The 25,946-nt window shown below is 53.0% G+C and overlaps 1 protein-coding gene across 6 annotated transcripts; it reads right to left on the bottom strand.

Moving 5' to 3' along the window:
- Positions 1–963: 963 nt before the first annotated feature.
- Positions 964–25,549, bottom strand: NDEL1 (nudE neurodevelopment protein 1 like 1). 6 transcript variants are annotated; one of them, XM_069032269.1, is made up of 11 exons: positions 25,473–25,548; positions 17,246–17,301; positions 17,005–17,102; positions 15,419–15,572; positions 14,086–14,234; positions 12,918–13,054; positions 10,745–10,918; positions 9,899–9,990; positions 7,677–7,828; positions 4,618–4,652; positions 2,477–2,544 (listed from the first exon to the last, which is right to left on the bottom strand). In XM_069032269.1, exons 1-11 carry the CDS (start codon positions 25,480–25,482, stop codon positions 2,537–2,539), a joined length of 1,065 nt encoding a protein of 354 aa, XP_068888370.1. In that variant the 5' UTR covers positions 25,483–25,548; the 3' UTR covers positions 2,477–2,536. The 6 variants fall into 6 exon arrangements, with proteins under 6 accessions (XP_068888368.1, XP_068888372.1, XP_068888371.1 ...); XM_069032267.1 differs by lacking the exon at positions 4,618–4,652 and having other exon boundaries at positions 964–2,544; XM_069032271.1 differs by lacking the exons at positions 4,618–4,652; positions 25,473–25,548 and adding an exon at positions 24,252–24,973 and having other exon boundaries at positions 964–2,544.
- Between the last annotated feature and the right edge of the window lie 397 nt (positions 25,550–25,946).

The following is a 25,946-nucleotide window of genomic DNA, read 5'->3' as shown; positions in this document are numbered from 1 at the left end:
ATTTTGGGGTCCTGGGGTGCAGAACCTGCCCTAGAGCTGGGGGAGGAAAGGCCCAGGAGCTGCAGGAGGCTGGGGTGGGAGCTTTTGGCTCCCCCCAGAGAGGTGGGAAAGGGGGAGGAAGGTGAGTGGGTTAAAAAGGTGAGGGAATGAGGGCACAGAGCAGGCACAGGGGCTGGGTGGGTGCTGCTCCCTCCCTTTCCAGGGGCCCTGTGGCTCCCGGGGCCTGGCTTGGGGCTGGAGCCTCCAGCACCGAGGGGCTGCTGGAGCCCAGGGGTGGGCCCAGGCTCCTGGATGGAACTTGGTCAGTCCTGGGCAACCTTTTCCTCCTTCACTGCTGTGGAAAAGAAGGGATGAGGAAGGGCTTTTCCCTGCCGCTGGCACGGCTGGACTCGGGGCAGGGCCTGTCCCTGGCAGCCGGCCCGGGCTTGGCTGTGAGCTGGGACTGGAACGGGGCAGGAGGGCGGGCGGGCACAGGGAGGGTGACCCCGCTGGGCTCAGGGGGTCTGGCAGAGGCTGGCAGCGAGCCCCAGAGGAACGGGGCGGGCTGTCTGTCCGGGCTGTCCGTGCGGGCTGTCCGTGCGGGGCCGGACACGAGCACAGCCCCGGGCTGGGCAGCGGGGCCGAGCCCGGCCGGACAGCGGCAGCAGCAGCAGCCCCGGCTCGGGCCCCAGCCCGGCTCTTGTGCACAGGAAACTCCTTCCAGCTGCTCCAAGGAGGCAGAAATCCCCCAGAAGGCAGCTGGAAGCTTCCAGCATGTCGCCAGCTGAAATATTGTGTCCCCCCTGAGGGCCAGCAGCAGAGGCTGGGGTGTGCTCAGCCCCAGCAGTGCCCGTGCCCCTGGCCCAAACCGAGCCGCTCTCCCAGGGGCAGGGGTGTGGGATGATGTGGCACTGCCTGAACACCGGCCCTCCCTGGGCCGTGGCAGAAACCCCTATGGGACAAAGTAAGAGCCAAGGCCACTGGTTCTGCAAAATCCACTGATTCCACATTAAAAGAACTTTATTTTTGGAAGATTAGTCTCATTTGTTTTCATTCTTTTGAAACCACATCATGTCAGTGGCACCAGGGTGGAACGGTACATCCTATGGAAACATGCCAGAGAGAGGCTGAATAAATAAAGCTACAAAGCCCAAGTTATGTACAAAGACCTCAGGCAAAGGTATTATGTTTACAAATCTATGTACAATAAAACAAATGTAAACAGTCAAATGCAGCAGAGGATGCACAGGAAGGAAGGACCATACAAACCCTAATGGCAAAGGGACAATCCCACCTCCACTGCTGGGCCAGTGGGGTTTTTTTCTCAGCATTTGTAACTCAACCACCTGGGAGCTGCAGAGCCCCTGAACGACGACTGCTGAACCCTCAGCTCCAACCCTGGCTCCATTTGCTGGTTCAGTCTAAAAATCCACCGACTCTGAGGCACATGGACAGAGAAACCACACAAATGTGTTGCCTGAAAGACCCACACAGCTCAGTCGCCCCAAACTGTCACAGGTGGTGCTGGACAGTCCAGTCCTACAGCACAGGGGTGATGGGCAGGGCAGGGAGGGCCTTGGGGCCAGGTGGAGCAGCAGCTTCCTAAAGCTCCCACGGGGTCGCTGTGTGGAGGGTGAGGGATGGAGGCCAAGTCCAGCAGGGCCACGGAGCTGTGGGGCAGCCCTGGGGGCACCTGAGGGCACAGCCCCTGGGCACAGCACCGCCACCCCTGCACCAGGGCAGGAGCCCCAGGGAGAACAGCTCAGCCGTGCTTGGCCCTGCCAAGGCATCTGGGGGGGCTGGGATGGTCACCCCAGTGCGCTGCCACGCCCCCTCTCCCTCCCTGCCCCGGCCCTCTGTGCGTGTCCAGCTGTCCAGTGGGGATGGGCCGGGCTGGAGCCGCTCATCCAGCCCTGCTGTGACTGCCACTGACACAGCTGGAACTGAGACAGGACCTGGGGCCAGCTCCAGGTGCAAATAGCTCCAGGGCCACTGCCAGCCCCCCAGGGCACTGCCACGAGGCCTGAGAGCAGCAGCTGTAGGGCCTGGGAGGGGACAGGGACAGGGGAACGAACCTGTGAGAGGAGCAGCCAAGGCTCTGTCAGACCTCAGTGAGAGGAGAGGGAAAAGCCAAAGGGCCAAGGCCAGGCGAGTCCCCAAGCACAGCAGGACCCCCGTGCCCCCCAGACAGAGCAGGGCTCGGTGTCCCCAAGCACAGCAGGACCCCCGTGCCCCCCAGACAGAGCAGGGCTCGGTGTCCCCAAGCACAGCAGAGGGTGGCAGCTCGTGGGGCCAGGGCAGAGAACGTCCACTAGAGCAACAGCAGAAAACAAACTGTATTGACAGGACATGGAGGGCCGTGGGCTCGGGGTCTCCTCTCAGGGCCATGTTCCAGCAGGGTGGGAATGGGGAGGAATCAGGAGCAGTTCTTCTCGTGGTGGGCTGAGAAAAGCATCCAAGTCCAAACTCCCGCGGGCTCATACACTCAGGGGGAGCATTCCCGGCGCCGAGGACGGTCGGGAGCCCCCCAGGCCGGGGGGCCCTTGGTCAAAGCCGTTCACTGCCCTGGGAACGAGAGAGAGCCCGTCAGGGAGGAGCAGCCGGGGCCAGGGCACTGCTGCCCCTCCCCAGCACCCGGAACCCTCCCTGGCCCCGCTCCTCCTCCTCACGGCGTGCCCGGGGAGAGGGCCAGGACAGCACCGGGACAGGGCCCCAGCTCCGGCTGCCAGGTCAGGGCCCACGCCAGGGCCGGAGCTGGCACGTCCTGGCTGAGGTGACCATCCCAGGAGGACGAGTGGCCCCAGAGCCTGAGCCCGCTGGGGCTCACGCTGGGTCTGTGCACGATGGGTCGGTGCAGGGACAGACCCAGCCTCCCTCAGCTGCACCTGTCCCTTCCCTGGCACTGGGAACCCGTGTGCCCGGAGCGAGGGCACAGCCCCCGGGACAATGCCTGCCCTGTGTCCCTCAGGAGGGGACACACACACACACACACACGTGCTCTGAGGGCGGCCAGCGCCACGGCAGAGCTGTCTCTGTGCCCCAGCAATCCCCCCTGGGATGGGTGGGAGAGGAGCCTGTGGGTCCAGCAGCTTTTCCATCTGTACTCTGACACGGCTCCTGTAAGGAGTTCCCAGGCTGGGGCTCCATCCCAGTCCAGGAGCAAAGACATCCCTGATCAGCACTTCCCCCCACACCAGCCCTGCCCTCAGGGGGCTCTGCAATGCTCAGCGTGGGGGAGAACCCCACAGCCCTGGAGGCTCAGCAGGTCCTGCTTCCATGTCCAGCTCTGCAGCACTTCCCCAGCTCTGCCTTTCTTCATCCAAGGTGAAGCAGCAGCCTGGATTTGCTGGGCCACAGCAAAAGGCACCAAACAGCAGCAGCAGCTGGGGGATACTGAGAGCGGGCACTAAGGCTGAGCTTAGGGAGGGCTTACCCAGCCTTGGGTAACATGATGGTAACATGAAAAGGCACCAAAAAAAGGGAAAGAAATCAGCATTACTGCAGTGGGAGACAGAATTAAAGGAAAATGAAATACCTTAAACACAGCAAGTGTAAAAATAACCAATAACAGGTCCTGCTTTAGCTTCCAGAAGTGAGCTGGGAAAAGCTCTTGTGCTCCAGCTCTGACTCGGGCAGTTCTGGGAGGTCTCTGGAGCCTCCTGCCCATAGGGATTAACCCCAGCCAGCCCCTCCTGCTCCTGCCCCCTTTCCCTGGCTCTCAGACCACTCCAGCACACTCTGTGGTGCCTGTGCCATGTCCTTGCTCTGGGATCCCCAAGAAACCAGGCTCCAAACAGAGCCAGGAGCAGCATTCCCTGCTGGAAAGGTCCCTGCAGTGGTTGCTGAGGGATGTTTCTGACCGCCTGTCCCTGCAGTGCCATGGGATTTGTGTCTGTGTCCAACCACTCTCTCTGCCCTGACTGCTAATTTGGACTCATTAACCTGCATTTCGAGCTGGACTTTGTGCTTAGCACCTCATGCCCCAGACTCCCTCAGCTCTAAGTTTCCAACAAATCCTCAGTGGAAGATTCTTCTGGAGCTGAACAGTCCAGCCTGAAGGGAAAACGGAGCTGGTAAAGCACACTTGGAGACCTGGAACTGCCCCAGCTGCTCCCAGCTGCCACGGCTGTGCTGGGCATGGACAGTGACACCGAGCAGGGACACTGCTGTCCCTGCCCACACTGTCCCCTCCCTGCTCTACCCCGGCCATCTCCCAGCCACCTGTGCCCTTGTTTGCTTTCCTGCCTGCCACAACCACATCACTGCACATCAAGAGCCACAAAATGCTGCAGGAAAATCACAACCGAAGGGCAAACCTTCCGAATGAACTCCATCAATGAAGCCACACCTCCCCTGCATCCCTGCTGGGACCAGTTCAATCAGAAACATGCACTTATTTGAAGTATTACACAGATCAAGAAAGCAAGCAGCACTCAAGGCTTATGTTTGCAACAGGTCACAGCACCAGAGAGGTTTATTTCAAGTAAGGAGAAAGAGCAATTGCAGCCTCAGGCTCTATCAGGGCCCATTAGTGTGTGACACTACCAACTACCTCGTGCAGTTACCAGAGCCCCCAAATCTGCCCCAAGCCCCAGGTTACACCACATGCAGCCAATCAGTGCAAATGAATTCATTTACCCATGACCAAGGTGGGGAATATGACCTTCTCACGCCTAGTGGAGAGAAAGGGAAAGTTTATGCACACAAAAATGACACTCCTGAGCACAACCCTTGAGGCAACAACTGGGGCCAAGCAAAGGTGTTAAACCAGACCTCGGCAAACCTCTCCTGTCTGACCTCTGCACAGTGAGACTGCTCTGCACGGGCAACCCAGCACAGGACAGGCACAGGATTCCTGTACCTGAGTCACCCACAGCTCCCTCTGTCCCAGGGAAACCTTCAAATAAGGTGGATCTGGGACTGAAAAGTGACCCAGATTTCACAGCCTGGTGTATTCTGATCAGGGCTGTAGGGGACAGCACAGACACCTCCGACTGCTGTGTGTGAGCACAGGCACTTCTCACATCCAAACTTCAGCTCGTTTCATTAAAACAAAGCCCAAGAGATTCACAAAAATAACCAAGAATAAACATCAGCTATGAGGCCTTTGGCACTCAGGACTGCAGGAAGGGGAACAGGCACCTCAGGCTGGCTGTCCCAGTGCCAGGGCCCTGCAGAGCCCAGAGCAGTTTTGTTCCCTGGACAAAACTGGACTGACATTAACAACCAATTAACAATAATTACAACAGCAAAAAGCAAGTACCCATCCCAAGGACCATCCTCGGGTGCTGTTCTGCCATTCCCTGGCATCTGGACAGAACCTGCATGCTCCTGAAGGGACCAATCTGCAGGAAACCAATCTTCCACCAGCACTGCTGAGATTTTAACAAGTAGGAAAGCCCTGACTGCCCCAATCCTGCAGCCAAGCTTTGGTGCAAGTCCTGCTGTGCTCCAGGCCTCCCCTGAAGCAGGGCTGCCCTGTTCCCCTCGGAGGGCAAAGAGCAGGGGCTTGGCAAGAGCTGGAGATGCCTCAAATATTTCAACCAATTAAATGGCAGAAGGAGGAAGGTAAACAGAGCTGTAATGGTGTGGCTGAGTTATCTCTGAGCCAACCCACCACTCAGCCATCAGCTGTTCCTTAGGCAACAGCTGCAGATTGGATCAGGGCTGCACTCACACCTGGATCAGGGCTGCACTCACACCTGGATCAGGGCCACACCCACACCTGGATCAGGGCTGCACTTGGATCAGGGCTGCACTCACACCTGGATCAGGGCCACACTCACACCTGGATCAGGGCTGCACTTGGATCAGGGCCATACCCACACCTGGATCAGGGCCACACCCACACCTGGATCAGGGCTGCACTTGGATCAGGGCTGCACTCACACCTGGATCAGGGCTGCACTTGGATCAGGGCCACACTCACACCTGGATCAGGGCCACACCCACACCTGGATCAGGGCTGCACTTGGATCAGGGCCACACCCACACCTGGATCAGGGCTGCACTTGGATCAGGGCCACACCCACACCTGGATCAGGGCTGCACCTGGATTAGGGCCACACCCACACCTGGATCAGGCTCCAGCAACACCCGGGGCAGGGAGGAGAGTTGATGGCTGGAGAGGAAGGAAGGAAGGGACAAGAAGGGCAGGCCTGGCTCAGGCCCTCGTGCCCACCCAGCACCGCCACTCTGGGCCAGCATGGCCAGGGCTCGGCTGTGACCCTGGCTGGGGACAGCTCCCAGTCCAGCTCCCAGGGCTGAGCCAGGCTTTCCACAGCAGCCCTGGAGCCTGCACCCAGCACAGGCACTGCCAGCACCTCCTGGCACAGAGCAGGGGAGCAGGAGGGGGTGAAGGGACAGCCTGGGAACAGCACACGGGGGTACAGGGGACCAGGACAGGACAGTGGGGCTGTGCAGCATCTCTGGCAACTTGCAGATAAGCACAGGAACCACTTCCAGCCCTTTTCCTGTCCACTAACACCCCCAGCTCTGCTGCAGCATTTCCTTCCTGGGTTTCTAAGCCTTCCTCAGCCCCAGCCTGCTCCTCCCTCCAGGCAGCCAGCCCAGGTAAGGAGTGTGATGACAATCTGCATAATTAAAAGTGACCCCCACCCCACAGAGCAATCAGCTTATTAGTCACACCACACCTCAATATAGCTGTGCTGCCTGCTAAGAGCTGCCATAATCCCTCCCCAGCACTTGCAGCTCCCTGGGGGATGCACGGCCCCCTCAGCCCTGCAGCACACACAGCCCAAAAGCTGATTTGCACATGACTTTAAGGCTCTGAACTCTGCCTTTGCCAAAGCAGCAAACACCAGTGGCTCTAGGAGCTCTAAGTGCCAGTTTTTGAGGTGCAGCTCACCCTGCTCCCCACACAGCTCTGCTGAGGATGAATGTGGGAAGCTCAGCTGGCTGCTCTGGCACTTTCAGGTTGGAAAAAGCTCATTTCATTCTCTAAAGTAAAGACAGGATTGAGGAAGTGCTGAATATCAGCATTAAACTGCGCTGAGGTTTAACGTGAGGACACACAGGGAGCATGGAGGCTGTTCTGCCCTCAGTACCCTGCAGAACTCTGCTTTCCACCTACGGGGCCTCGTGCTGTGAGGCACTGGGGAAAACCCTCCTGCAGAGCATTTCCCAGTATCCCAGAGGGAGCTCTGGGCACGGCAGACACACAGGAGGGCTCCTTGTTCCCAGAAAGCAACCCCCGGCTCCGAGGCTGACTCACAGCAGGGAGGAGCCACCCCTCAGCAGCCAGAATTCCTCCCCCGATGGTTCATCCCTGCCCTCACAGAGGGGGTGTGAGCACCCAGGATCCCTCCCAGGGAACATCCCTGCCTGCCCCAGCTGCTCCAAGGCAGTCTCCACGTCTGGGGTTCTGCATGCACTTGCCCAGAGCACACCTGGCAAGCCCTCCTCTGCTCCTGAGATGCCCTCAGAGCGCCCATTCCTCACTGCCTGCGGTTGGTGTTGCAGCCCCCAAGAGCTCAGGCAGGACAGGCACTGCCAGCTGAGGCACAGCCACACTGCTTTCCTCTCTGCTTTACAGAAACCCCCTGCAGACTTTGCACCCACGAGTTATTTCTCCTACGGGATGAAAACTGTGGTGGGCTAAAGACAAGCCATGAAAACTGCTCCAAGGAGCTGCTGAAATGCCCCCCCCCCGAGGGCAGAGCTGTGCCCTGGCTCACCCCTTGTCGAAGAAGGACGTGTGCCCTGGGTGTGGGTACTTTGTGCCGTTGCTGCTCATCACGGCGCTGTTGACGTTCCCTGAAATGTAGGATTTCCGTGATGCCTGGTCCTTTGCAAAATTCCTGCAAGCAGCTAATTTGGATTCTAAGGCCTGTGAAAGGGGAGAGAAAAAAATAGTATTAAAAAAGTAATAATTAAAAGGAAGTATTTTGCTGCTTTTGAGTCCAAGACTGCCATGATCAGGACTTCAGTGTGATCACCCTTGGCAAAAAAATGGGAACAAAGCTGTCATTTCCTCTGTCACCCAACCACAAAGGAAACATACAGATGCTGATGCAGACTGCCAGGCATTACTCAGCTCCACGAGGGCTCAGATTCTAGAACAGATGAACTTTGAAATAATTACCCAAGATAAGGAAGCCAAATCCTAGCAGAAGTTACCAAAATTTCTTGCTTCAGCAGCTGCTGTGAGCTGATCAGAAGACTGAGAGCCTAAAGCAGAATCCTGAAGTTTTAAGAGGGACTGTGCATTTGGAAAGTTGGTTTTTCACCAGGACAACACCTGCTGGAATTTCTTTCTTAATCTTGGCTTGCAAAATAGTCATTTTCTAAAGCTCCACTGCCACCCTTCCCAACAGGCCTGGTGGGGTCTTTTTCCTCTATGTAAAGTGACAGTGACTCCTGGAAGGAGGAGCAACATCCCGATTCTCTCCTTTACTCCAGAACGTCACCTGCCCATTCTGCCACCCTCAGAGGCTGAATATCCCTTTTATCCTGAATATCCACGGGGTGTAGCAGGATGTCCATACTCATTACACCCCTGTGCGTGGGGGCACTCAGAACATTGCAGATGCCTGCACTGGAAAATGAAATTCATCTCCCCAAATGGGAGGTTTGGTGCTGTTCTGCACAGAATATTCCATTACCAGGGCACTGACATGCTGCCACAGGTAAGTGAACCCTGTGCAGACTCCTAGGAATCCATGGAAGTTTATTTAGGGATTGTGGACTATACAGGCAGCTGTAGGTAACTCTGGGTGTCACAGATTGTCCCCTGGCCACAGCCAGTGTGGTCTGAGCCAAGGACTCCCTGTCTCAGCTGCAGGCAGGAAAGCAGAGTGGAAACTTCCTGCAGAGACAGGGAGTGTAAGGCTTGGGATGAGGCACAGCCAAACCCCAAAGAACCTGACCACTCTATAATTGCTCCTAGAGCAGTGCAGGAGCTGGAACCCCGTCCCAGTGGCTGAGCTGTGGCTCAGGGCAGCCTGGGAGAGAAGCTTGCTTATTTGGCATTTCCTGTCCTTGCAGAGTAATCACATGGGATTGTCACTAAGCTCCCTAAATCCCCTGCAGACTCTTACTCACAATGATCCCCTTTTAAACATGTCACTGCTAACCCCGAGCTGTCCTGCTGCCCTTTCAACCAAGGCTGAGCTCGCTGCCTCCAAATGGGAGCAGCCAGGCCATTTTTCACGTCCAACTTTGCTAAAACAACTGTCTGTACTGCAGCTCCTGCCGGGCTCAGCGGGGTTACACAGGCACAGGGCACAGCCAGAGCCAGCTTCCCTGAGCTTCACTCACACACAAACCACCACAGCTCACCAAGAAGCTCCTGGGAGCTCAGGAGTCATTTCTTGTTCCAAGTGGAAAGCCTGGGTCCTGAACAACACTGCAGCAGATGTTTAAAGCACTTCTTCCCTGCTCACAGTGTAATCCCTTTAAAGGCTCATGCATTTCACTTCCCCACCAACCACAGATGGGAGCATTTGGCTTTCTCCTGATTTATTTTCTCACTTTCTTACCAAAGGTTTCCAGTTTTTCTTTGAGTATCTGTGGCAGAACTCCCTGGGAGAGGAGCTCTCCCACCAGCAGACCCTGGCAGGGTGATCCCAGCTCCTCCCTCACCCAGAGCCTGAGCTCCAGCTCTGCAGCCCAGAGGAAGCTGCAGGCCCAGTTCAGGTAAGAACAAGTTAACAGTGTCTAACCCAGTACTTGAAAAACTTTTACTCCAAATAGGAATTTTGCCACCCCAAATTGGATCAGAACCACGGGATCATGCTTTAAAAATAAAAAAAAAAAAAAAAATTAAAAAATGCATTATCAAATACTAAGCAGTGAATGTGGATGATTTGGCAGCTGCAGAATGTACCCAGCATGGGCCAAGGCCGTGTTGAGATTAAGCACAAGGACAGAAGCCCCAGGGAGAGCCCAGAGTACTCACCCCCACTTTCCGTAGCAGATCTCCCACAATGTTGAGTGCAGATATTCGAGCTGAAGGAGTCAGTGGGCTGGTACCAAACCCATTTGGTATAGCTGCAAACACAGACACATCTTATTACTTCACTCCTCCACAGTTCAGGTTTGAAAAAAATTTAAATTCATCAGCTTCTACATAAAAAAAACCCCCAAACATATCTACGATCTTGCTGCAGACATTTCATACCATTACCCACAATAATTGCAGGATCACTAGCCAGAGAAAAATGATAAAGCTTAACTCCTGCCCACTGCCCCCGGTCCCATGAGCCCCCCAGACAGAGTTCATGCACTCTCATCTGCAAGGCTACTGAGTGCAATCCATCTAATCCAGCCAGAGCTCCCTCTGGAATCGACTCCTTCTCATTTGAAAAATAAAGTATTAATCCCTGTGACTGTCCAGAGCCTTCCAGATGGGAAAAGGGGCTGGACTAACATCCCACTGCCTCACGGAGGAAACAGGACCCCTGAAAAGGCAGAGTGGTAGCAGAGACTCCAAATTCCTGCCCATGTTCACCCAGCACTGCTGCTGCCTATGTGAGCAGAAATATCAGTCCCTGCACTTCCCTGAATTCCCAAATATCGTCAGTGCTCTACAGCAGGGACCTACTGCAGAGTGCAAACCCCTCCTGCCCCCCAAGGCAGTGTCTGAGCTTCACTGTCCTTCTCCGGGCTGTTTACTCCTGAAATGCACCTGATGCTGCCCCGGGATTCAAACACAACTCATGCAAGTGTGTGGGATCCACACCCCCACATCCACCTCGGCTTCCCTAAGGAGCACAACCAGACCCCATTCCTACGGGTCCTTCACCTTTTGGGGAAGGAAAACTATTTTCTGATCCTTTTCCAACGGGTGTAGCTGGCAAGGAGAGAGAGGCCTGGACAGCTGAATCCATCTTCTCACAGTCCAGAGTGGGGGAGCTGGGTGCTGATTTTCGGGTTACCTCCTGCTGCCTTTCCCTCACAGCCAGCTCTTGCCGTAGGTCTAAGGATTGAGAGAAGGAAAAACCCCACAAAATCCCATATTAGTGACTGATTCTCTCACAAACACTCTCTCTGTTCATTTGGGAGGGGCAGGAGAAGACACTTCCCAACAATCCAGGATTAGTGCCTGCTGCTGCTTCCTCCAGCAGTGAGGACAGCCCACAGAGCAGCCCCAACCCCACCCCATCCCTTCCCATTCCAGCTGGGACAGGGAGGGAGCAAACAGCCCTGCCTGCCCCAGAGAGCTCCCTGTCCCTGGCATGGGGGCAGCCAATTTGCCTCAGGATTTTTCCCCATTTGCAGTGTGAGCTCCATGTTACAAAAACTGCAGCTGGACACAAAGAGCTGCTGCTGCTGAGCCCAGCTCCTGCTCAAACACAGCTTGGAAAAACAGGAATGACCAATATATTCCAGTGTTTCCCATTCTCTACATTCTTCTTCCACTTAATCCACACAAGCCAAAGGCAGTCCAAGGGTTGCATCCAGTTTCTTGATGCCTTGGCAAGTAAAGGAGCAGAACAGAGGGCAGTCCAAAGGAAAGGAACTCCAAGGGAAAAGATGGGGCATTAGGAAAGCCTGGTTTTATTCTCACCTCCTCCCAGACTGCAGCTTATCCCCTACCCTGTCCCCTTCCCTTTCCACAGCTTTCTGCTACAAAGAGAATCCAGCCCAGCCCAGCAATGGATCTCTCAAATCCTCACAAAGATGCAAACAAACATTACAAGTGAGCTGTTCCTTTTTGGGCAGAGCAACTTCATTTTCACAGACCTCCCATTCCTTGCCTCAATCTGGCACAAGAGCAAAATTAACTGCACATTACAGCTTTTAAGCTGTCACAAATATTTAGAACTGATTTTAGGTGAAACAGCAGAGCCGAAGTGAAAATCTGTCTGGGCTTCCAGAAGAGGATCTGAGGCTGTTCAATCAGAAATGTCAGTTGGAGTTTGACAGTACCAGTTCTTTTAGAGGCTACTGTTCCTGCTTGCTGCCAGGGGGAATAACTCATGAATGCTAAAAATTTCCAAATGACTCATCTAAGAAACAAGATGTCTGTTTTGCTGATTGTTCCAGTGTTCTAGAAAACAGTCCCCTGGGTTTTGCTGCTTTTTCCAGTTCTATTGCCCTAATCTCAAATTATAATACATATATTTCCTCAGAAAATCTTCCTCTTCATATTTAGTACTAAATCCCTGTGCCTCCAATAAAGCTCCCAATTTCTGGGGCACCAACTTGCTTCAAAAAGGGTCACAAAGGAGAGTAACAACAAAAAATCCCAACCTGCTGTCAGATTGTGTCACACTTAGGTCCAGGCCTTAAATGAGGAAGTATTTTAGGAAGCTTCAATTAGGGAACAAAGCTGCAAAGCACCAACCTCTAAACTACATAATTGGCTGGCATAGGCTTGTGAGCAGCTCACCTCCACTGTCAGAGAAATCCATTTATACCAACCATTAAAAATGCTTCCCCAGCATCCTCAACGTGAAATCCACTGGGGAATTCCCAACTCCCAGTCACATCCCAGAACACCATCCCAAACATCTCTCACTCACAGGTCTAAACACAGCCTTTACTGGAATATCTTAAATAAAATATTTAAGGCAATTTCCAAGGGGCTTAGAAGGAACACAGAAGAGATTTTTTTAGGAGTTAATTAACCATTTCTCCTGTATTTCCCTGTCGTTTCCTGTGCTTTCCCTTCCTATAAACCCCACAGCAAGAGGAACTTCTGAAGCACATTTCCTCAATTATCTTATATCCGTGGAACAGAGTATTTTTGTGCTAAAAATCCTGAATTAATCTGATATTAATTCTGCCCAAATGACAAAATTATTTTTTGGCTATACTGGACATACAAAGAACACACTGTTAGTAACACCTACAGCATCCAGTTCAAGTCTCATCATGTGAGGCTTTCCAGAAACATGAGCTTTGCTTGCTGCTCATCTCTTTTAGCAAAGCAACCCTGCACCAGGACACAGAACCAACCAGACCAGCCATACCTCTTGCTTCATCCTTTAATCTCTGTACAGAGACCAGCAATGACTCCTTGTCATCCAATTCACTTTCTAAAAATGCATTTCTCTCAATAGCTTGGTTCAGCCTTTGTTCAAAGTCTTCCAATGAAACTATTGTTGCCCTAGAAACAAAATCCAGAATATTAGGTTCTCCAGCTCAGCCAGCATAAAAGCTTATTCAAAACCATAACAGAAGAAAAATGTTAGCAGGGCTCCATTCAAGGTAAGCATTTGAAAGCCATGGAAATGCTTCTTAAAAGGGAGTAATCAACTCCAAAGAAACAGGAGAAAAAGATGAAAAGAACATGATAGCATCTGGCTCTCAGGGATGCACCAAAGATGTGGGAAAGAGCCAGTCCAGAGCAGCCAGCTCCATTTTTCCCAAGCCATGCTCCAAAGCTGTGCATTAATCAGAGCATCAGCTCAGGTGGGGCTGTGCTCTCAGGGCTCTGCACAGGCACAGCCCAGCCAAGGTGGGAAGCAGAGCACTGGGATACTACCTAAGACCCAATTCCTCCCAAAGTCAGCATCAAAAGTTAGTCAAGAGCTTAAGAGCCTTGTGGAAACAGGGCCTCAGCTCTCAGATCTTTTTTCCAGATAGCCAGAGGTTCATTCCTGCTCTCCTGAATCAAGGGCAGAATTCCCATTCAGCAGAAGGGAAGCATGACCTCCTCCCAAACTGGGCGTTCCCAGCAGCAGCCTGCTCATTCCAGGCACTTAGAAAGGGCAGGATTGCTCCCTGCAGCTGTTCTGCCAGGGACCAGGAGACTCCTCTGGCCTGTTTGATTTAACAGGAACTATGGAAAGCAGGAGTTTCTGACTTCAAAGGGGCTCTGAGCCAGCAGGACCACAAATAAAAGTCATCTAGTTGAGAATACCAAAGGCAGTGCAGTGGCCTGGCTGGATCTGGGCTTGTTCCTCACAGGAGCACAAACCACACTGTCCCACTGCCCTTCCTGCTGCAACAGGAACCAGCTGAGGGAGGTGAGGGGCAGCTGCACTGGTCAAACAATCCAGTGCCTTGGGGGTGTTTGGGTTTTTCTGATTGTGCGTTATCCTCCCTTTAAGGAACAATAAAATGCTTGAGCTGAGTAGCAAAGAGAAGATCTTTGTAGTGCAAACTTGAAAGGAAGAGGAGGTTTGCAGCCTTCACCTCTTTGCACGTTCCAGGTCATCGTTGGCCTGCTCCAGCTCCCTCACATATTTGTGCAGCTGATCTTTGATGGCCCTTGTCTGGCTCAGGTCATCCTCCAACAACGACACCTGCTTGTAACTCTGGGCGTACTGGTGCTCCAGTTTCTCCTGAAACAAAGAACAGGGAGATAAATATCAGCTGCTGGCACTGTCCAAGTCATCAGCAGAAAAAGGGCACAAAAAGTATCACTGTCTTTGCAGAATGCTGATTTGGGACTGCTGGTAATTCAGAGCAGAAACTGGAGAGGGAGAAGGAACACGCTGTGAACATCAGGGCTGGCTGCAGTACAAAACCCCAGACATCTCACCATGGCACAGCTGCCTCTCAGGGATGTGTCCCTGCACCTGCTCCCCACAGCCTGCACTGACAGCTGCCCCAGAAGGCAGAGAGAAATCCAACTGCACAGCCTCCCCTACAGTGCTTCTCCCTTGACAGCACCCACCCTGACACCAGAAATTGTCTGACGTGCCCATGAGCAAAAACGAGCCACTGAAATCTTCACAAAACCTCCAGGCCCACGAACTCATCCTCAGAGGAATTCACTGCCCAACACCCTCTGAGGGCACTGAGAGGGGCCTGTGGAGAAACTACTGACCTCATGAAACACATCCTAACCCTACAAGTACAGCTAGCACTGGAGACACAAAGTAATCCCATAAACCCTCCTTCCACTGAGCGAATTTCTAACCTCTGTCTTCACTAAATAAGCCAACACTGCCCAAAATGCTGCTTTTTCAAGATTTCAAGAGAGGCAAGAACTTGTTAACACAGAAGCATCAATTCAGAGCTGCCTTCTGCACATGCAGATCCTTAAGCAATTCCTGGCTCCACAGATACGGCTGTGAATGGATGTGGAGACTCCCTGGAAGATGAGCACAAATCACCCGTTTTCTGTTTCCTTTGGGGTCTCATAAAACCAAGGAGACCCTGAGGACCAAAAGACTGGTTTAAAAGAAAGGTGACCAGGCAGTGGCCTGACAAACCCCTTGTGCTGTCCCCTGTTGCTATGCTGGTGCTCCCTGAGGAACAAACAAAGCTCCTCCTTGGCACAGCCTCGGGAATTCAAACCAGCACAAACTCCAGGACAACGTTTCATGACGTGAACAAGACAAATTCTGCCAGAAATGTCCCTGGCCTTATTTGGGGTACATGCCATGCTTCAGTGTGGATCTTAACCAGACAACTCCTTTTTTATTTGGATATTCAGTGCCCAAGAGCAGCCCAGACGATCCAAAAGGAGATCCAAGATGCAGCTGAAAGGAAAAGCAACACTATCACAGAGAAAACCTACCTTTAATGTTTCCACTTCATATTTCAGTCTTTGGTTATCTGCTTGCAAATCTCTGTTCCTCTGCTCAGCTTGCACTAGCTGTGCCTCCAACTCAGCTTCTAATTCCCTGCTTCCCTCCTGGAACTCAGCCAGCTCTTCACGGGCCTCCTGGAAGCTGCAAGGAGAGGATTTCATCAGTGGAAAAGCCAGCATCTCCCAAGTTAAAACAAAATCTGCAGCTCTCCTAAAATAAAAAGCTGAAAAATGGGAGTTTTAAAGCACTTAAGTGTCATCCATGGACCTCTAAGGGGAAACAGAAAAATGGGGAAACAGAGAAATTACATTAAGCTGAACTATTGAAGGAAATTAATTCTCTTACATCAAACCCAACAGCTACCTTAAATGCTTGTGTGGAATCAAAGCTATTTACAGGATTCATGGGAGCCTGAGAAGCACTTTGTGCTCCATTAGCTTTCACTGCTAGCAGACTTTATGGTACAGACAATGAATTAAGCAAACATTTAACCAGATTTTGGTTAAAAACTGAAGACAGAACAACAGTTTCTGCATCTCTGCACTAGCTGGAAAATTAAAGTTCTTAAAAATCATGCAGAGTCAGGAAGCCAGGACATGCCTACCTCCTACCACTGCAAGTTATTAAATACTAGAAGTAGCCACCCCACATACTTTGCTTATTAAATTTGCATCTTTACCACACGTAATAGCTCGGCCCTGAGCAGGCAGCAGAGAAAACCACCAAGGCTTTAGGCAACAACACATCCACTGGTGTCTCAGATGGAATTTCTGACACACAAGAACAGCTTTGGGTTCTCCACATGGACAGGCTGCTCCACATTCCCAACACCTCCCTCCCAAAAAACCCCAAACCAAACAAAAAAAGCCACCTGGACCTTGGGTTCTTTGGGCTTGAGGGAGGTTTAACTTCAGCTCAACTGCACATGAGTTACACTGAATGCAAAGAAAGCTTTCAAAAAAAAACCAAACTGGGATCCTCCTCCAGTGCCCCCCCCTCCAAAAAAACCTCAGCCCACCTCCCAATCCCTCCAGAAGCACAGCATTGCTCCAGAGAGCAGCTTCTCTTGGCACTTTTGGTAACAAAAAAGCCCTGTGCCCCCTAAGAGATGCAAACCACTGGTACAGGCAGGGCCAGGAGCTACAGAACACTTGAATCAAATGCAGCAGACACCAAATCAGCCACTTTTCATACCAGTAATTCCACTACAAGGAGCTTGAGGGAACAGCAGTGATACAAGGCAAGCCCAAAGGCGCCTTCTTATGATAAAACATCAAGATACCACTTAAGGCAGCACTTTAATTACACAAAGGTGCACATGATCATAAAAAGGCTCTGCTCTTGCTCAAACATGCTCAAAACATAGCCTGCAGTTCCTGGCATGGTGACACTGGGCAAGAAACACTCAGCTCCCACAGAGATGGAAATTTTAAAGCTGGAAATCCTTTACAGAGGATTCTCACAGGTTTCTTCTAAACCATCTAATAACCACCTTGGTGTGGTCTTGCAGAGGAATAGAGTAAACAGTGTTCTGGTCATTAAGAACCAAATTCAGCTTGCAAATCCACAATACCTTTGTTTGTACTTCAAGGAAAGCTCTTTCCAATATGCAGTTTCCTCCTTTGGACTCGAAAAAGTAGGAATTTCTTCACTGTCCATGATCAACACGACCTGCAGGACACAAACACAGGAATACACTCAGGACAAACACAGACTACCACCCCCAAAACCTCTGCTGAATCCTGGGCTTCAGGACTTGGCACCCATGTCCAGGATGCCAACAATCCCTCCCAGGGCTCATCCAGCACACAGACCTGCCCCAACGAGCCACAGGATTTTCCCCAGCCTCTGGAAGTGCTTGTGGAGCAGCCTGAAATGAGACCAGAAGGTTTGGCTGTATTTTGTACCTGCCACCGAAGCTCCAGTTGGTGCCACAAGCCCACTCAGGCCCCCAGCTGGTTTTACAGCTATCAGTTTCCACTTCAGTTCATTAAATGTTCTTAAAGAGATTTTGCCTCCTGCCACCACACAGCGACTTCACCACAGTTGCTTTTGGAGCTGCAGCGGTGAGTAATGAAGGAGGATGAACACTCCAAGTGAGGCAACTACAAACAGCTCTGTGTGGAGATCAAAATTCAACTTACTCTTCCTGCAGCAAGTCCTGGCTAATTCCTGCTTGCAGGTAACAGGAATTATCCACATAGTTCTGCTGCCTCAAACAGACACGAGGAAGTTTAGCCTCTCCCATAAATGACATGGTCACGTCACATGGGAGTGGTTCCAGCCTGCAGGTATTCAGAGAAGTTTCCCATGCCAAGGCAGTGGAGATCCCCTTGCCATGAGGATCCTCCTTTCTTGGACCTCCACAGGCTCTCAGCCAGCACAAGAAACACAACCAAACATAATTTTTATACTGTTTTATATGGTCCAGGGGACATGAGACAGGGGAGGCCTCAGCACACACCAGGTCTCAGAGCTGATGAAGGTGATCAAATGCACAGCAGCACCAGGAGAATGCTCAGACCCCAGCCAGGAGATGCACCATTGCTGAGCCCTTCCCAAGCAATCCCACAGCTCTCCAAGGCATCTTTTTTTTCCTCCTCAAAAAGCCAACCCTCAAATTCTGTCCTTACCACCCAGAAGAAGAACGGGGTGAACCCAACCTCCCCTGTGCTCCAAGCAGAGGCTGTGAGCCTGCACCAAGCCCATTGATCAGAAGAGCTGACCTAGAAGTCCTGACTTTCACACTCTGGCAGGCATCACTTCTCAGCCAACTCTGTCCCTTCAGGCTAAAATTGTCACACTAATGTGTTTTGTATCTCAGTGACCCACATTTTTGACACTGAAAAGTGGGCCAGAACAATCCCATGCTTCTGTCAGAGGGCAGCCAGGCCAAACACGGCAAGGCAGAACTGGCACATTGGTTCTCCAGCTGAGACTGCAGCTGCCACAAGCCAAGAGTAAATTTATCCAGAGGGTGCCAAGCACCTCAAAACACCTCAAATCTCGCACTGTGTTTATTTAACTTCACAGCTTTATTGCAGAAGCACATGTCATGGCTCAGGTCATCACACTGCCCAGGAGAAATGATGGTGTTTCCTTTCCTGCACTGAGAATGACAAGTACCTGTGGAGCTACTCCCATGAAGAATTTCAGATAGGGATTTCTTCGTGTCAGCTGCTACCAAGGCAGCTCAGTCACTCCACAGGGACAAAGCCCAAGTCCTGGGCAGAAGGATGTGGAGCCCAGTATTCCTGAACTGCTGCAGTTCCATGGTGGGAGCAGACACCTGACAAAGCTCAGGTGTGTCCAGCTGCTCCTGGACAGTGATTCCCACTGCCAGGACAAGGCACTGCTGGGTGCTGTCCACAGCACTTGTCCAGCACTGATCCAACCCTTCCATAAATCCCTTCAACTTTTCCCTGTATGGCTCTAAACCAGCACACTCGGAGAGGCTCAGAGCAGCAGGGAGCACATTCATCCCCAAACAAATGAGACAAAGCACAACATAGGCTCAGCTCCCACAGCTCCAGAGGAGCTGAGCTCAAAAGGTGAGCAGCCAAGCCAGCTGTCAGCAAAATTCAGGATGTGGTTAGAAAAAAGCTTGTGCAAGAAAGCATCTTACATCATTTCCTAGAAGTAGCTGAGATAAGGCACAAGACTCCTTCCTGTCTGCTCACATGGGGCACACCCTGAGAAATAAACATCCAAGGGATCCCTGCAAGCACAGCAGCCTGTGCAGGAACAGGAACAGCTGGAAGGGACTCACAAGGACAGGAGGTGAGTTTGGCCCCCACTCCTTGTCCAAAGATTTTTCCTTTCAGACACTGGAGGGAGGAGATTCAGCCCAGTGCTGGCTCAGGCCCTGGGCAGGAACTCTTCCTTCCAAACCCACCCAGACCTTTTCCAACTCTCTCATCCTGCCTTGGTGAAGCCACCTGCACAAGGTGGTAGCTCATGACTGGGCCTGCTCTATGTCTCCCACCATCCCTAATGCTATCAGCAGGGATTTGGGATCTGCTGACTGCGCTGCATAAAGCCCTGCTGCAGATGCCAGTGTGCACTGCTGAGCTCCAGCACCCATACCCCGCTTTTTGTCACTTGTATTCCCTTGTGGGCATGAGGGGCAGGAGAAGGAGATAAGAGCACACAGACACGGTGGTTCGTGGCCAAAATACCAGCCTGGGAGCTGGGAGATACTGACAGCTTCCAAAGCTGCTCCCAGCACACACATGGCCACAGGAAAATCCTTCACTCTGCCAACCTTTGTCCATTCCCTCAGAATGATGGCACAAAAACACGGACGGTGCAAGCAGAGAGGAAATCCCAGGAGTTAGCAGAACATAACCAGACAATTTAACAGAACCACACAATTCCACACATCTCATGTGTGGGAGAGCGGATGCCCACGGAATACCAAGAGTTGAACAAAAACTGCTCTGCCTCAGCCTGCTGCCTGTTGTCCTGGCCCTGGGAATTCTGTCAGGAGCTGAGAACCAGCACGGCCAGTCCTTCCTATTCAGGGCTCCTTTGCATACGTGGCACTTGCAGAATCCAGCCTTTGACAAACAACACTGAGGCTTTCAGGGAGCAGACAAGACAATGCAGCAGCGTCTTCCAGGGAAAATGAGAGCAGGCTTATGCTGCTGCCCACTCAAATTCATTCCAACACAGCTTAGCATTCACACAGTGCCCTGGGAAAACACAGCTCCGTGGGCACAGCTCCAGCTCCAAAGCTGCTCCCAGACAAGAACTACGTTCAGAACACCGGGGCTCCTTTCAAGCCCCCCTCGACCAAGTCAGCAGGACAGAGCAACTCTCTACTGTGAAAAGGAAAGAACTTTTCCACGCTGCAATGACTCTAAAAAACACAGTGTGTAGGTTAAGAACTTGTCTAAATCCAGAGGGTTTTGTACAGGACGAATCTGTTTTCCCACCTCAAAAGCATCCTTAAAACAAGAGGAGCAGTATCCTCTAGACATCACAAGAGCCAAAGGCTCAAGAATGTACCAGAAGTAACCAATCTAACATGCAGACAGTATTTTTCAAGTAATTTAAGGAATCTTGCATTCAAGGCCAACCCCAAATCCCTCTGGAGCCACCTTCCAGCTAAGCCATGAAAACACAAACACAGCTTGAAGTGTAACATTGTACCTTAAAAAAGCTTCCCGGGCTCTCCATGTGACGGGAGACTGCAGCGAAGGCTGGGATGAAATCTAAGACCAAAACACTGAGCCTGAAATCTAACACGATGTCTCAGTTGGGACCCACCCCTTCCCACAGTCGGGAATCCACCCCTGCCTGCTCTCAAAGTCACTCAGCCGCTCACACGCCACGGCAGGGATGACTCTGAGCACTGCTCACACGCTGCAATTCACCCTGGATGTACCTGCAGCATCTCAAGTGGCTGCACAAAGCATTCCTCCTGATTGCAATTGCCTCACACTCTCCCACTGAACACCAGCTCAGAAATACTGCCATATAAAGAGAATGAGTATTATTTGATCTCCATGAACAGGTCGTTTTTCTTCACAGTTTTCTGCTTTCTTCCTCGCAGCCCCGTTTGCCCAGTACTTTCAGACACCAAACATGAAAAATAAAGCAGAAGCAAAGCAAGGCCACTCAGTCAGGACCAACCACAGGGCTGAACTCCCCCAGCTACGCTTGGCTGCTCCCCCCTCCCCTCAAGGCACCGCAAACGTCCACTGACCTTTGGAATTAAACGAGCAACCACCTCAACTAGGACTTGATCGAGAAGCTCTGCCAAGCTCACATGTGGCCTTCAGTTCTCGAGATAACAGCCCACCGTGGCTATCATAAAATGTCCAAGTGCCTGTTGGCTGCCGCAGTGCCCCCTTCTCGGAGGCAGTGACGCTGTCACCGAGTGCTGACACCGTCCAGAGCTGCCACGCAGAGCAGGAAGGACTGTCCCCAACCAGCTCTTCTTCCTCTTCCCCTTTTTTGCTGATTCACAGGCAGAAAAGCAGAAGAAACCTTCTGCCCACCACTCTTTTACCTTCTCAAACCAAGATGACCAACAGGTAACCCCAAACTCCTGAAGCTCTTGATTTTTTTCCCCGCAAACCCAATCAAGACTCAAAGCAAGGTAAGCCGAGCACTTCAGCCAAAACTCAAGGCAAATGTGCATTGTCTTATTAGAAGATGGAAAACAAACAAGCAAAAGCCATGGATTAGATTCCACCAATCAATTTGGGCTTGTTTTGCTCATCCTGAAATAGGAGCCGGCGGATTTCCATACACGTTTGGATGTGTGCCTGCATCCATCGCCGGGATGAAACTGAACCTCTGGGAAGTGAACCTTCTCCTGCAGTTCTATTTTTGAACTGAATGTTCCCGAGTGAACCACAACAAATGCCTCCTTCTCCCTTACAACAGCAGCACAGGAGCTTTCAGGAAGAGAAGAAAGTCACCGAGCACAGCGTCAGCACAACGCTCCTTGCTCTGCTGCAACAATAAATCCTGCATTTCCAATTTGGGCAGCACTGGAGGCAGGAGATAACCAATTCCTACCTGCAGGAACTTGGTGCCAAATTCAGAAAAGCCTTTAAGATAAACTAAGCAGCACACAGCGAAGCCTTGTTATCTCAACAGCCTCATTAATCAAATATACCATGTCTGCTCTACACCACATGGCCAAGAACTCATCTGTCTGGTGAATATTTGATATCCAGTCACAGAAAAACCCTTGAAGAGTGAGCCAGCACTGGGCTGGAAGCCTTGAAACCAGAAGAAATGCACTGATGCAAGAAGCCTCTTCTCAGAAATCAAGCTACAACTACCAAAACTATCAGAATTTTATATTAAAAAACATTGATGGCTTTCACAAACATGGAAAGTTTCAGGTATTTGACCTCTATTCCTTCCCAAGCAACCTCACCAAAGTGACTAAAAAAGGAAAGCTGAAGAGGTTGGTGCTCCTGATGCAGGTCCAGGACTGCCAGAGGTGAAGGAAGGCCCCCTGTGTGTGTCCCAGAACAACCTGGCCTGAGCACGGGGGCAATTTGCTCCCAGCTCTGTACCCAGGAACTCCAGAGGGATGAATCCACACAGAGCAGAGTAAACAGCAAACTGAGGAGGAAATTCAGGCTGTGGAAAGGATACACTTGTCCCTGATTCAGCCTCTGCTCCCTCCTAGGCAGGTTGGTGAGGTGTGACAGGCACCGGGAGCTCTGATCCTGACCCACACCAGGCTGGCAGCTGGCACAGGCTGCCACGGAGCTGAACCCCTCTGGAGATCACCCACCCAACTCCACCTTCTCCAGCTCAAAGCTGCCTGCTTGCTCCTTAAACCTTGAGGAATCCCAGGGCATCCCACCCAGCAGCAGCAGTGATTTACCTGAGAGGCTGTGGCACACACAGCACAGAGCCTGCAGCAGTGACAGCTCCAGGTCCCCTGGGCCTCCCTGTCACCCCAGCAATTCGAACCATCCCGATGACAACATCTCCTGGGAAGGCGGTGGCCAGAGGGTGAGATGCCTCTGGACCACAGAATGACCAAGGAATTCCAAGGGAAAAGCACTCAGCACGGATTTCTGCCAAAAGGACTGAATTCTGTTGCTTTTACATCTCTGAAGTTCTACCAGTGTCGGGGAGAGGGGTAAAGTGGATTTGAAAAACACCCCCTGAAATGGCATCACAGACCAGCCCCCAGCAGGGAGGGGCTCTGCAGCGAGCACTTAACAACAGGAATGTTAAAAATAACCCCCCAAACTCTGTTGATCAGGAGAAGGAACCAGCCCAACCTTCCACTGAGCTGTGGGGACAGAAGAGCCCTCCAGGGACACAACCACATCATGAAAAATCTGCTCTGATGGGTCTGGCTGGCTTTGCCCGGGGTCAGGGCAGCACAGCAGTGCAGGCAGTTTGCTGAACACACTCCCCAGCTTATCTTGATTATGTTTGTGGTGTCACAAACATCAAGGGCTGCAAAAATACCACATCCTTTCTGCAGTCTCACTTTCCTGGCTCAAAAAACCAACTGTAATGGACTGAGGGCATAAACTGTACTTTGTTGCTGTACTTCTTGGCAGTCTGCTGCCAGCAGCGTCTCCAGAGACAAGATTCCTTGTGACACCAAGGTCACAGACATCATCAGTCCCGTGCTTTCTCTCCACTTTCCTACTTTCCTTTCTCTTCTCTGTCCTTCTTCACCAAATGAGGAATTATCTTACGTATCTGCAACCTCTAAAGAGTCAGGGACCAAAAAAAAGAGGGTTTTCCCCTGAAGAGGAAGGAAGGAGGCTCAAACAGTGACTCAAACACTGCCTCTGAACGCTTCCTCCACTTCTGGGACTCCCAGTGACATGTGGGATTAAATCTTCTCACCTGGGCTCTGCCTCCACATACGCAACAATACAGGAATGCACAGCCCAGCCAGAAAACAGGACAGGGGATCTCTTCCAGGGCAGACCTGACACTATCAATCCCAGACCCACACTTTTTACCCACCCCTGCCACATCCTGTGCAGCCACAGCTGACTGGCACCATCAACCAGCCTGTCTATGCAGCCACACTGCAAGCATCAAACTGACATTTAAATAAATAAATATTGAAGCACAGAATCATTCAGGTTGGAAAAGACCGCTGAGATCATCAAGTCCAACCTCTGACTAATCACCACCTTGTCAACCAGACCAGAGCACTCAGTGCCATGTCCAGGAGTTTCCTGAACACCTCCAGGGATGGGGACTCCACCACTTCCCTGGGCAGCCCCTTCCAAAATACCTAAAAGGTTTATTTTCTGCCTTGGGACAGCTTCTTCCCCTTACAGTCACTGATACCTCTAACGAAACACTGACCTTGGAAAGGCCACCAGCTCTCTGCAGTGTCCAGGAATTGTTTCTTGGGGGGTTGGGAAAAAAAATAAAGGAAGAAAAAAAATTTTCTGAAGTATCCAAGGAACTCTTCTACACCAGTGTCTTGTATTTAACCACCTCTCAGGCAACAAATGCCACAGGCATCCGAAAGTGCCCTCCACCCCCTGCACTTGTGAGCAAGTCAGGAGAGTGGCAGAGGGACCAGAGAAGCCCTGAGTCACTCCCAGTGCAGATTGGGCTGTGGGTGGGAGAGCACAGCTCTCCTCCTCCCGGGAGGGAGAGGGATGTGCTGGTGGGAGTCACTCGGCTGAGGCCTGGCTCGGGGAACGTCTCTGCCCTCCTGGCAGCGCATCCTTTCCAGCACGTCTGCTGCAATTCGGGTCACGCTCATCACCCGAGCACGGGGCACGGGCTGCTCGGGGCCGGGCACGTTCAGAGGAACACAACAGGGCTCTCTGGGCTGACAGGGAGGATAACAGCCTCAGAGAAAAACCCGCGCTGAATTATTGACAAACATCCAACAGAGATCACAGAATCACAGAAGACCTCTGAGATCATCGAGTCCAACCTGAGACCAAACACCCCCTTGTCGCCCACAGCAGGGCACGGAGCTCCACCGGCCTTTCCCTAAACACCGCCAGGGATGCCGGCTGCACCACCACCTCCCTGCCCACTCCAGCATCCAACCACCATTTCCGGGAGGAATTTCTTCCTAAAAAAGACGCTGCACCCCGGGCATAGGATCGATCAGGGATTTTACGAGAACAGAGGCAAACCACGCGTCCGGCTCCCTGTCAGTGACGGGAAAACGCCCACGCTCGGGGCCAAGGCCGGCAGAGCGGCGGGCAGGGCCCGGGGCAGCTCCGAGCCCCCGGTGCGGCCGGGCCGGCCCCGCACCCGGCGCGGTCCCTGCGGGGGGGGCCCGGCAGGGCGGCGGCCGAGCGGGGCCGCGCCGTGACCGACAGCGCCCTCCGCCAATGGGAAGCGGCGGCGCCGCGCCCGCAGCCAATGGCGCGGCTCGGGGGCGGGCCCTGCCCCGTTGTCAATTCGCAGCCAATCGCGGCGCGGAGCGGGGCCCGCAGCACCCCCGGCCCCCTCCCTGCCGCCCCGCGCCCCCCGCCCGCCGCGCCCGGCCCGGCCCGCTGGGGCCTCCGCTGGGGCCTCCGCGGGGACCCCCGGGCCGGCCCCGGCCCCGCCGCTCACCGGAGCGCATCCCCTGTCACAGCCGCCGCAGCGCGCGCCGCCGCCGGGGCCGCCTCATCCGGGGACTGGGGGGCGGGGCCGCCGCGTGATGCAAGAGCCGCGGGGAGGGGGGACGCTGTCGTCACGGGGGGGCGTGGTTCGGGCGGTCCCGGTGCCGGTGCCGGTCCTGGTCCTGGTCCTGGTCCCGGTGCCGATGACGCCGCTGGTTCGCGTCCCGTTCGCCCCCGCCCCGCACGGCATGGGGACCCCCCCGCCCCGCCCGCCCCCATCCCACCGGCCGCTCCCGGGGTGAGGTGGTCCCGCCCTTCTCCCTTTGCGGCCTTCGGAAGCTGCCCCCTGCCCGTCCTCCGCCGCTCTGTCCCCGGTGACCCGGGGAGGGGCACACCCAGGCACGGGCACCGCAGGCCCGGGCCCCATGGACACCATCCCTGCGGGTGCCTGGACATCCATCCCCCGGGGCCGGGACATCCATCC

This window comes from Aphelocoma coerulescens, chromosome 18 (genome assembly GCF_041296385.1).
Source record: "Aphelocoma coerulescens isolate FSJ_1873_10779 chromosome 18, UR_Acoe_1.0, whole genome shotgun sequence".
NCBI lineage: Eukaryota > Metazoa > Chordata > Aves > Passeriformes > Corvidae > Aphelocoma > Aphelocoma coerulescens.
Note: the sequence above shows the minus strand (reverse complement) of the source record. Positions and strands in the feature narration are given on the sequence as shown.